This window comes from Rhinolophus ferrumequinum, chromosome 8, assembly GCF_004115265.2.
Source record: "Rhinolophus ferrumequinum isolate MPI-CBG mRhiFer1 chromosome 8, mRhiFer1_v1.p, whole genome shotgun sequence".
NCBI lineage: Eukaryota > Metazoa > Chordata > Mammalia > Chiroptera > Rhinolophidae > Rhinolophus > Rhinolophus ferrumequinum.
The window spans coordinates 24,652,195-24,663,535 of NC_046291.1; the positions used below are offsets into that span (position 1 = coordinate 24,652,195).

The window sequence follows — 11,341 nt, forward strand, 5'->3', positions numbered from 1 at the left end:
CCGGTCTCTTTGTTAGGGCTAGTTTGGTCTATATGGCCACTACTCAAATGACCTCTGCTCATTTAACCAATCGCATATATGATATAAATGCTACATTAATTACTATGAAGCAGACAGGTGGGTGGTAAGGTCACCTGCTGGCTGGACCTCAGACACTAGCAAAACTCTGGAATTCGCTGCTGTTGTAACATTAATTTGACATCTCAGAAAATATAAAAATTAGAATTACCAAGGAGCAAAAGGTCTTGGGGACAACACAACACTCCCGTTTTCACTCTTTTGCTTACTCATCTCCCCTGTTGTAAAGGCCCATTAATAGATCAAATGTTTGTGTCATCCTACACATTTCTTTTGTAAAAGTTTTACCACAAAATGATTTTGTAGCAGAGAAACTTTTCAGACTTCTTTGAGAGGATTAATTATCTTTGAGAGACATAAATAGACTGATGTCATTCTTAATAATGTCACAGTATTACCAGTGTAAAACATTTATTCAGTACTCATTTTTGCCAAGTCAATGCCAAACACATTATACACATAATCCCATTTATTTATGTCAATGTCCTTTTGCCAAAGACCGCCAGGAACCTCTGTCATGAAACAAATTGAGTTTATTACTTGTCAGATCAAGGGAAGACACACACCATGGGGAAGCATGAGCTGTCTCAGTAAGAGGGTGTTAGAAACAACCTATTATAGAATTTCTCCTTTGCTTGGGAGATTTGGTAAAGGGTCTAGAAAAGCAGGGGTTCACTCCAGATTGGATGTTGTCAGAAAGCAGGGGTAATTTTATGATTGGATATCTCAGTAAATCCACTCATGCGGAGGGGAGTCTGGAACAAGAATAAAGCTTCAATTGATTTTTTTAAAAAAGTAACAGTTAATCATTTTAGCTGAGAGAGGGGATGTTTCGTATTTTGCGGGTGGCACACTGACTTTGTTTTTGCCTGCACTTAGACAGAATTGTGGAGTGGCGTTATTTTGTCTCATTTCATGATGATCTCAGAGTCGCCTTGCCTACAGTTGGTATTCTGTGAGTTTGTTTATGTCTAGTACGGGAATAACATGGCCGAGCTGTGAGTGCCTGGCCAGCTTCCAAATATCAGGTTTTTCTTTTTTGCTTTATCATTCAGCATACTATATCTCATGAGTATTATGAAATAACTCATGCTCTGCGAGGTTATGTGGCTTGCCAAGTGCATGCAGCTACGAAGTGGACATTCTTAATCCATGAAGCTTTGCTGCCTCCCCCAGCCCTGGAAAAGGGGGAGCAACCTATAACACAATAAAATTCTCAGTCTTGGACACAGCGATGGTAGAAACCTCTCCCTTGGTTCTGACCTCAGGTTGATTACCAGTGGCTGACTCTGGTTACATAAAGTACAGCTGCAAAAGGGGAAGTCAAGCATCTGATTAACACAGTCAAAACTAGCAAAGATCAGAATCCAAATTTGTATCCATCACGAGACTGAAAAATCGTGTAAAGAAAGAAATCTTAAGTTAGAGTGGTCTCTGTCATCAAGGGAAGCTAGTCCGTGCTGTGGCATTCTACTTTCTGACAGCCTTTCTGCAATTTTGAGGCACTTCTATAAAGGCATAGATTTTTCCCCCCCAGAAAATACATGGGGCATACGGAATCATATGTGTAGAGACATGCTTTTCAGGTCAAAAGTTCAGGCTGATGTGCTGATACATTTAGAAAACACTAAGAACCCAAATAAAAGCAACTGTAGGGACTCATCTAGGATACGTAGAGGACAGCATTAGAATATACCAGAGAATGAGGGAAAACTCTACAGGCATTTCCACTGAATGCAGCATGTAAAAGGAACCCATGAAATCCCCTTACTCACCCCTGGGGCCCCTTTTGTGTTGTTCCTGCCAACGCAGCAGCCATCCTGCTATATAGGCCCTCTGCGCTGCCGGCTCCATCTACTGCACTCACTTCATCCGTGTCGACCAGTCAGTCATGGGGAAGGTGAGCAGCACACAAGTTAAATAAAAAGAAAAGAAAACAAAATGCCTCTGTGGAAGATCAACCGGGGGCAAATGATTTAATTGGGAATTATTCTTCCTTTGCAGATCACCTTCTACGAGGACCGGGGCTTCCAGGGCCGCCGCTACGAGTGCAGCAGCGACCACTCCAACCTGCAGCCCTACTTCAGCCGCTGCAGCTCGGTGCGTGTGGACAGCGGCTGCTGGATGCTGTATGAGCGCCCCGACTACCAGGGCCACCAGTACTTCCTGCGGCGCGGTGACTACCCCGACTACCAGCAGCGGATGGGCCTCAGCGACTCCATTCGCTCGTGCTGTCTCATTCCCCAAGTGAGTTCGGCCTGATCTCGCTGCCTGAGTGTTCTCACAAAATTACTGTCGGGGGTTAAGCTGAGGGAGGTTTTCCTTTAAAAATACCTAAGGATTAAGTGGGCTTTACATACCTGCCTAGATACTCACACAAAACAGCAGAGGATATAGGGAAGAATTCACGTAAGGAAAAGAGTTTTATCTTCAATTTTAGCTACCATTAGGTCAATCAAAAGTTGTCTGTAACAAATGTAACATCATACGGGATATAAAACAAAACTTGCAAATGGGAAGCTGGTTGGGCATAAGAAGACAGTATTTTCAACAAATTAATTTTTACCTATCGTAAAGGAATTGACAGTGAACGAATTAGGTAGGTCTCACTATAAACTATTAAAATTTGGAAATTCTATGGTTAATATATGCAATTCAAAGGTAGTGTCCAACTTTGAGGAAAGTAATTGTCCTTGATTTGGAAAATCAGTTGAATTCTGGTTCCAAGTGACAATTTAAACTAGTTTTCACTGAAGGATGTGATTTTTAAAAATTCTACTTCAGTGGTAAATCTATATGGATATACATTTGGGAGATAATACTCATCTTAAAAGAATGCTTGTCGAATACTTTACATTTCCCCCCAAATATCATTTTGAGTTGACACTTAGAAATCAAGGAATTAGGAACTTAAGAAACAAGATATTTGAGTTCTTGATGGACTCTAATCCAGACTTTGAGCCTCTTCAAAATTCTATCTCCTAGATGAGAAATAGAAAACAAGCATGCAACTATTTGTTAAATGCTAGTAGGAAACAGATCCATACACAGCAGTCACAGCAATCTCAGAGTCTCTGTTTTTACATGGACACTCCCATGCCCCAGCCCACCAAGTTCATCTGTTGTGTGGTTGCTTCTTCTGCTCCTTCTTTCTGTGGACCAAGCAGACAGGCTCCCACCGGCTGCGGCTGTATGAGCGAGAGGAACACAAAGGCCTCATGGTGGAGCTGAGCGAGGACTGCTCTTGCATCCAAGACCGCTTCCACCTGAGTGAGGTCCGCTCCCTCCGTGTGCTGGAGGGCTGCTGGGTCCTCTATGAGATGCCCGACTATCGGGGGTGGCAGTATCTGCTGAGGCCGGGGGACTACAGGCGCTACCACGACTGGGGGGCCACAGATGCTAAGGCTGGCTCTTTGCGGAGGGTGGTGGATTTATACTAAAATAGGGTCACATTACTGTTTTCTCAATTTGGAACTTAATAAAGTATTTAGTCTGTATTGTTGGCAATTGCTGGCTTGTTTTTCTTTCATTTTGTGTGCCAATTAATTCACCTGTAAATGCCCCCTGGTAAAGGTTGAGGAGTGAATAAGTGAGGAGGAGTCTGCTCTAGAAGAGCTTCAAGGTAAAATGAGTCTTGAACAAGGCTCAGCAGTGAGGGTGGAGGGAGCAGGTAGGCTGTCTGAGAAAGAAAGGCAGGTCATCCTGAGAAATGGGGGAGGGTGACGTGAGAAGTGAGGCATTCAGCTGAGGGTGAGAGGAATAACATTCCAGGAATTCCCTTCTAACCTAAGAGGTGCTTGGAGGCCACAGAGCGTCACAGATGAGGGTGAAGAAAAGCCCACTTGGCAAAAAGCCTGATTAGATCATAAGAGGAATTGTAGTTTTGTTTACTTTCCAGCACAGTATTATATAACTAATGCCACTGACCATTGCCAAACTTTTGGACTCAGATAAAGACCCTCCTTCCTATTCTAAAACAGCTTCTGACTGAGGTGCACCCCTTGGCCTGTACAGCTGCTGCATCAAAAACTGCATGAAAGGCAGAAACTGCACACAGCTGTGCACGGCACCCGCTAATACAAAAAAATTAATGAGATATACATTAACATTTTAAATAAATATACACGATATACAGCACTGTGTTCCATTTTTTGGAGGTCCCTACATTATTTCACCTTTGATTCAGCTGTGATTGGGCTTTCCCAATGTTGCTTTTACAAACAAGGCTGCAAAGAATATTGTATATATATATCTTTATCTACATATGCCTTAATCATTGGAAGATAGACACCTGGGAGTGAGATTGCCTGCTCATAGCACGTGATAGTTTTTCTTTATTTTAATAGACTCTGCCCAATTGTTAGCCACCAGAGATCCTAACTTCTTTGAGTTAGGATCGTCACCATTTATTGGGCACCCACCATAGGCCTGCCATATGCAGCACTGGGAATGAACAATCAACCAAAACAAATGAAAGGCATTGTCCCTACCACCACAGAGCCCTGCACAGAAATAAAACGACCTGCTAACATTGAATAAGTATGTAATCACTTTTTCTAGAGTCAAGTGCTGCCCAAGAACTAATTAATACATATATAATCACTTTCGTTTATTGAGTACTTTTACTTAGTACTTTAAAATCATCCTGTGACAAACTTCTAGGGCAAATACATGGAGTAATATTTATTTGCATACCTCTCCTCAGATGTGTTTGTATTCCTTAACATTTTGGGAGAGAAACATGTTTTCTTGGTATGACATATACATTTAACACCTCCTTATACACCTAACATTTCTGTAATACTTTTTTCTCTCTGCTTTGGGAAAACATCTCCAATGAAAATAACTTCCTGTGAATAGGAAAAAATCTGTCTGTGCCACAACAGACAGAGTTGCACAGGAGCATCCGTTTCTGGCTTTAGTCCTTGGCTGGGGAACTGGAAGCCAGAAAAAAGCTGGTCACCATTTCTCTACCACTTTCTCCTCCAGCTATTTTCCTTTCTTTTCACTCCTCCTTCTACCACCTCCCTTGACCGCCTCCCTTTCTGCCCCTTTATTCCTTTCTCTAGCCCACTGGTCTTAAGGTACAAGCAAAGTGAGTGTTCTAATGTCCCTCCCACGTTTTGGGAGAAATTTTCACAGTGACCCAGTCAGAGCTACAAAAGCTGCCTGTTTTTTGTACTAAACATGCTTGGGACTCACATATAAATCTTCTAAGGAACAGGAATTCTAATAATGATCCAAACATTTTGTAAATGAGTCATTTTCTCTCTTTCTTTCTCACATACACAATTATAGTGAACTCACACACAACATGAAATGGGCTTTTTCTTTTACAGAATTCCAAATGAGAAATGTTGAGAAACCAGGTTCCAATCACTTTTTACAATCAATTCGTGCCTTTACTTTAGTAAAGAGTTCTGAGAATAACAAAGATTAATGACAGCTAATGATAGTGGTGGCAGAGAAGGATGAAGATACTTGAGTAGTATTACTTCAGTTAAGATGAAAATGTCGTGTGACAAAGAATAGGACAGTTTATAGTAACAGCTGTACTAAATGGAAAACATTATCTTTTTTTCTGGTTTTATTGAGAAACAATTGACATAACACACTGTAAAAGTTTTAAGTGTACAGCATAATGACTTGGCTTACATAAAAGAAACATTATCTTGAAGGTGAAAAAAATTAGCTTGATACAAGCAGCTTGTATACTAAACAAATTAAGCCTATTATTTACAATACCTGTGGAAAAAAAATAAGGTTACGTTACATTAAATAACATGCCCAGGGTCCCACAGTTAGTAAAAGGCAAGGATGAGACTGTAGCTCAAGTTTGTCTCATGTTCTTAACTGCTACACTGGCCCTAAAGTGGGGAGTTCTATGGAGGAATAATTTCTGATGTAACTCTGGTATAGGATTTTGAAGCATCATATAAAACGGAAGGTTACTTCCTGGACCAGAGCTCAGGACAATAGGGTGTCTTGTTCTCCCTACAAAGACAGTCCCCATTAGTCATTCCAGGCAAGGAGTTCTGCTTCTGTGCTACAGGTGTAAGGATTCGCAGGTCTTAAATTCTGTTTACTTAGCACACTAACTTGTGGCTTCGGTCTGTCAGTCTGACACACACTTGTCACTTGTAGAATTTGCTGTAGAGCATCAAAATTAAGCCCCATTTTGGCCCGAGCCATTTACTTTTCAGTTCTTTGAGAAGTGTAGGGTCTTTTCCCTGTTTCTTTCCCCAGGCTGAAATAAAACCTCTCTTCCTACTTAATGAAAAAGTTAAGCCCAAGGTCCCTTTGTTTTGGACCTCCAGATGTGTCCTAAATTTCGGTTGTAACCACATGTCAGCTGAGGTAGTAGTCCCCACAAATTCTCCCACCACGTCCGCTAGATGCTCTCTGGGACGTTTTGCATTGGGTTCTTTCTCATATTTTATAATTTTCATCCATCAACACTCTTCTCACATAAACAGCTCTGAGCAGAATGATGATCTTTTAAAATTCATTTAAAAATTATTCTTATATTTTAAAATGTTTAATTAAAAGGATGATCTTTTTATGCTTTAGATTCTGGCCGCTTATTTTCCACTACGTAAAAAGTAATTTTGGAAATACGTGCCTTTACGTAGTGAATAACAAGAACTGAAAATCATCATAGTGTCCATAGCTGATGTTTAATTCACAAATATTGACTTAACAAAGATGTATGACCCAAAGCCAAGACGAAGTATTTCCGTGTGACAACACAGGGCTGTGAGTGATGTTCTGCGCATGAAAGAGGCCAAAAGGCAGAGATCATCTTCCATTCCAGTGCCCTTCCCAGTCCATCTGACTATTCACTTCCAAGCTGACACTTTCTAACATCTTCCTAGAGTCCTGGCTTCTAGATTCTTATTCGTCCCACTCCCTATACCATTCCAGCTAACGCTCCTCTTTGTCTTCATGTAATTAATTTCCCATGAGTCAAAAGCTTGGCTTACTCTTGAGAACATAGGTGTATCTAGACCCTACCAGAAAGGGTTTCTTAGGCATTTGGTTTTATTTTATAATAACCTAAGAGGTCACTTGTTTGTGTGTTGTAAATGTATTACTTTTTCTTATTTCCTTAAACTTAGAAATTTCTATTTTAATTCTGCTTTCTGAGATTAAGCGTCTTAAAACTATGCCCCTTTTGAATCACAATTAGCCAAGATAAAATGTCTAATCTTCAGTGTACTTCCAGGCAGGACTGCAACACAATCAAAATCAAACCCAATACTGAAGATCTGGGCTTGCCGTGGTTTTGTTTGGTTTTGTTTTTGTTTGTTTGTTTGTTTGTTTGTTTTATCACACTGGAAGTTTGAAATTCTGTGAACTCCCATGGTAAACATTCCAATTTCTTACACCCTGTACTGATGTTTTCTTAAAGGACTAATTTAAAATGTTCCACATTCAGTCAAGGTCATTTTCTTCTACAAACAATTAGTATTCAATATTATGGCACCTAAGTAATATGATAGTTCTTACAGATTATATTTGCTATATTAAGACCCTGCCTTTTTTGCTCCCGCACTTACACTTTCCCCCCAATCTATACAAATAAAAGTGTAGACTATATGTGAAATGGCTGAAGCTCTACTTCTATTATTAAATACACAATGACCCAAATGACGTTTTTTTCCCCCAAACAGTCTCAATAGCATCAACCAGAATACTCCAGAGAGAATGGGACCAAAACCCACAATGAGCCCCATGGACTAGCCGGCAAAGAGAAAAAAGAGAATGCGAAACTCCCCTCCTCACACCGCAGGCCCTTTTTGTGTTGTTCCTGCCAACGCAGCAGCCACCCTGCGGTATAGACCCACGGCGCCGCCGGTCCATCCACTGAACTCGCTCCATCTGTGCCAACCAGCCATGGGGAAGGTGAGCCCAGCGCCCAGGCCAGGAGGGGCCCCTGCATACGGGGGTGGGATGAGGCCCTCGCCTCTGAGCCTCTCTCTCCTTCCCTTCCTTGCAGATCACCTTCTACGAGGACCGCTGCTTCCAGGGCCTCTGCTACGAATGCAGCAGTGACCACTCCAACCTGCAGCCCTACTTCAGCTGGGCAACTCGGTGCTCTTGGACAGCGGCTGCTGGATGCTGTATGAGCGCCCCAACTACCAGGGCCACCAGTACTTCCTGCAGCGCGGCAACTACCCCGACTACCAGCAGTGGATGGGCCTCAGCAACTCGGTCCGCTCCTGCCGCCTCATCCCCCACGTGAGTCGTCCAGTTCCCTGCGTCCTTCTGTGCCCTCTGGTCACACCAGAGATCCAGATGCAGTATTCATACTAAGGAATAGTGGCCTTCTTTTTCTGGTTCTAACTATATTCTCTTTTCCTAGAAGTAATGCAATGCTTCTAACTGGAAAGTTTATTTTACTTTGTTAAAATTAAACTCACTTCTACAGGGAACAGGTAGTGCATGGTGTTAGTTCAGAGTGTCTATGCAATAGGTGATGAATAAGTAACAGATCAACTTATTGTCAGATGGCCTTAAGCTAGTTACTCAGACTATTTCTCTTTCCTCATCTGTAAAATGGGTCCAATAAGAGTAGCTAATTCATAGAATTGTGATGAGGATGAAAGCACGGTACCTGGCACATGTCAAGCCACCCCCTCCCCAAAATATAAACTATGATTATTAACATCAAGGGTTTCTCAAGTCCTGCCTTTTGATTAGGCAAAACAAGTAACCAACAATGTGACACCAACAGTTCCTGCAGAGCCCACTCTTACCCAACTAACGCCCCAGCAGCCCGGAATTCCAGTTAGTGATTCTCTAACTTGACTGTGACAGAGTCCTGGGAGAAATATACCACTTTCATGAAGGTTGAAACCCCCTCGGAGGGTTAATGCCTGGATAGGACCCAGACTGGCATTAGGAGCCTGAAAATCTGGGCTTCCCCCTCTCCAGTCCTGACTCTTCTAATTACTGACCGCAAGCCCTGTCGTTAGTTTTTCATAAAAGAAGAAAGAGCTTGTAATGGTCCTCCACAGGTGTCGGGCTGTGGTGAAGATCAAGTCAGAAAATGTACACGTGAGTCCTTTACAAATCATGGACGATACATTATCAGCAGTCTTTTATACCGCAAGATGAATCGCTTAAGAGAGCCTTTCCTAAAGAGGATTTAATGGTGGAAGAAGAAAGACATTGAATGGGTACCTGCTGGGAAGGAAGATAAAAGAACAAGTACTCAAGGAAAGACAGACAGGATTTTCCCAGGACTAACAGCCTGGGCTGTTTCCATTTTTCCAAAGGTTTTATAAGCTATTGATCTGTAAAGAATTCTTTCGTGATCTTGAGCTTCCATTTTTATTCATTACCTAAAACGGTTTTGCTGGAGCATATATTAGGGCTGAGAACTGAAACCTAATCTTTATGATGGCTCTTGTTTTCAAAATTTGAAAGTAGCAGCATGTAAAGCAGAAAGGAAGATATTAAAGAATTGCCTGTGCTTAATTGCCACCAGTCTGCCTCCCCGTGGGAAAGCAATTTGACTTCCTCCCTAGGCTCTTCCAATACTGTAGAGATTCAAAATAATGCCTTTTGACAATGATATATTTGTCTTCTTATTTTAATATCTATTTTTTTTATCATCCAAGGAGAGCCCTAGACCACCATAAGTGTATGAAGAAGAGAGCAAAAATATATATAAAAATTGTTACTTAAGAATGGTACTAAATAGAGCCCATGCATAGTTCGTGTAGCTTTTGGCCCTAGAAAACTCTAGGGAGCACCATTTATATCTTGGTCTATGTGAATGGTGCCCCCTTCAGTTTTGCATTGTACAACCTACCCAAATGTACACAGTGGCCCTGGTGTTGGCTGTCATTTTCATTTGTCACCTTTGAAATAGAAAAGATAAAGACATGGCCATCCCCCCAGGTCTGTGTGTGATTGGTTGCTAAACGCTAGGTTTTCTGACTTTTCTGACTTTTGCTGATTGCCGAATCCACAGAGCAGCTCCCACAGGATCAGACCCTACGAGAGGGAAGGTTGTAGAGGCCAGATGGTGGGATTCACTGAGGACTGCTCCTTGCTTCATGACGGCTTCCAGTTCAATGAGATCCACTGCTTCAACATGCTGCAGGGCTAGTGGGTCCTCTATGAGATGCTCAACTACCGGGGGCGGCAGTACCTGCTGAGGCAGGGGGTCTACAGGCGCTACCATGACTGGGGGCCATGAGTGCCAGCGTGGGCTCTTTGAGGAGAGCCATGGATTTCTACTGAAATATTTTTCCTGGACCCTTTTCTCCATCTGGAAGCTAACAAAATATTTCCTGTGTGTTTCATGCAGTCATGTAGTCCTGTTTTCCTTCAGGCTCCTCGGAAGGGCTCAGCAAAAATAAAGGTGGGACTAATGAGAGCTTTCTTACATGTATCAGTGGAAAAGGTGGTCTGGGGTAGCAGTTAAGGGCACAGCCTCTGCAGCCAGAATGCCTGGGTCCAAATCCACCTAATAGCTATGGATGATGGAGAACGTTACTTAGCATTTCTGTGCCTCAGTTTCCAGATTTGTAAAAACTGTGGTGGGTGATACTCTTCATCTCATAAGGCTGTGATGTGGATTAAATGAGCTATTATTTTTAATTCTCTTACAATAGTACCAAGCACGAAGTAAATGCTATACAATAAGTGTGTATAATATAAAAGTTCCTTGGTTATTATTGAGTATTTAGACCTTATAAATCAGTGTTTTTTTCAGAGTATCAATAGTGAGTTAAGGATCAACCTGCATCAGAATCACTTGGGACACTTGTTAAAACGCAGATTCCCAGACCCCACCCCATAGGCAGAGCAGCTATCAGATTGCAGGTGCCGTTCCCAGGGACAGGCCTGCCCTGGTGGCAGAGTCAGGCACAGCAGGAAAAGAGCAGGAGGCCTGGGCAGAAAGCCCCTGCAGGTAAGTCACAGAGACCCTGCGACCTGGGAGTCATAGCCCTTTCCAATTTGGATTTTTTGTTGATTAGGCTAGCTGAACCACCTGAGGACCAAGGAGACATTTACCTTGCTTATAAACAAGATGTTTAGACTGTGAAGAAGTCTTTAGAACCCACCTATGCTTAAACTCACTATCAGCTGAATTTGTTAACAAGACAGCTTTCCATTCCCAAATCCTCGCTCTTTCTCTTTGTACCCTGTTTCGCACATCTTTCTTTATTACTGATTTAGGGTTCTGTAATTCTTTTTTTTCTCTCTCTCTTTTTTTTAGTGAAAAGTTGGAAGACTTTTGTGCCAG

At 42.1% G+C, this 11,341-nt stretch overlaps 1 protein-coding gene and 1 pseudogene across 2 annotated transcripts; both read left to right on the top strand.

Annotated features, from left to right (window-relative positions):
* The first annotated feature begins 1,969 nt into the window (after positions 1-1,969).
* On the top strand, positions 1,970-3,518 carry LOC117026076 (gamma-crystallin C). 2 transcript variants are annotated; one of them, XM_033112537.1, is made up of 3 exons: positions 1,970-1,978; positions 2,083-2,325; positions 3,243-3,518. In XM_033112537.1, the coding sequence occupies exons 1-3, from the start codon at positions 1,970-1,972 to the stop codon at positions 3,516-3,518; spliced, it is 528 nt and encodes a 175-aa protein (XP_032968428.1). The 2 variants fall into 2 exon arrangements, with proteins under 2 accessions (XP_032968428.1, XP_032968429.1); XM_033112538.1 differs by having other exon boundaries at positions 3,246-3,518.
* A 4,340-nt stretch (positions 3,519-7,858) lies between these two features.
* Positions 7,859-10,332, top strand: LOC117026069 (gamma-crystallin F-like; annotated as a pseudogene).
* The last annotated feature ends 1,009 nt before the right edge of the window (positions 10,333-11,341 follow it).

What these genes read in the sequence shown, in the direction of transcription:
- LOC117026076 (XM_033112537.1), top strand. An exon ending in CGTGCTGTCTCATTCCCCAA is followed by an intron (nt 2,326 to 3,242) that starts GTGAGTTCGGCC and finishes CTGTGGACCAAG; the next exon opens with CAGACAGGCTCCCACCGGCT.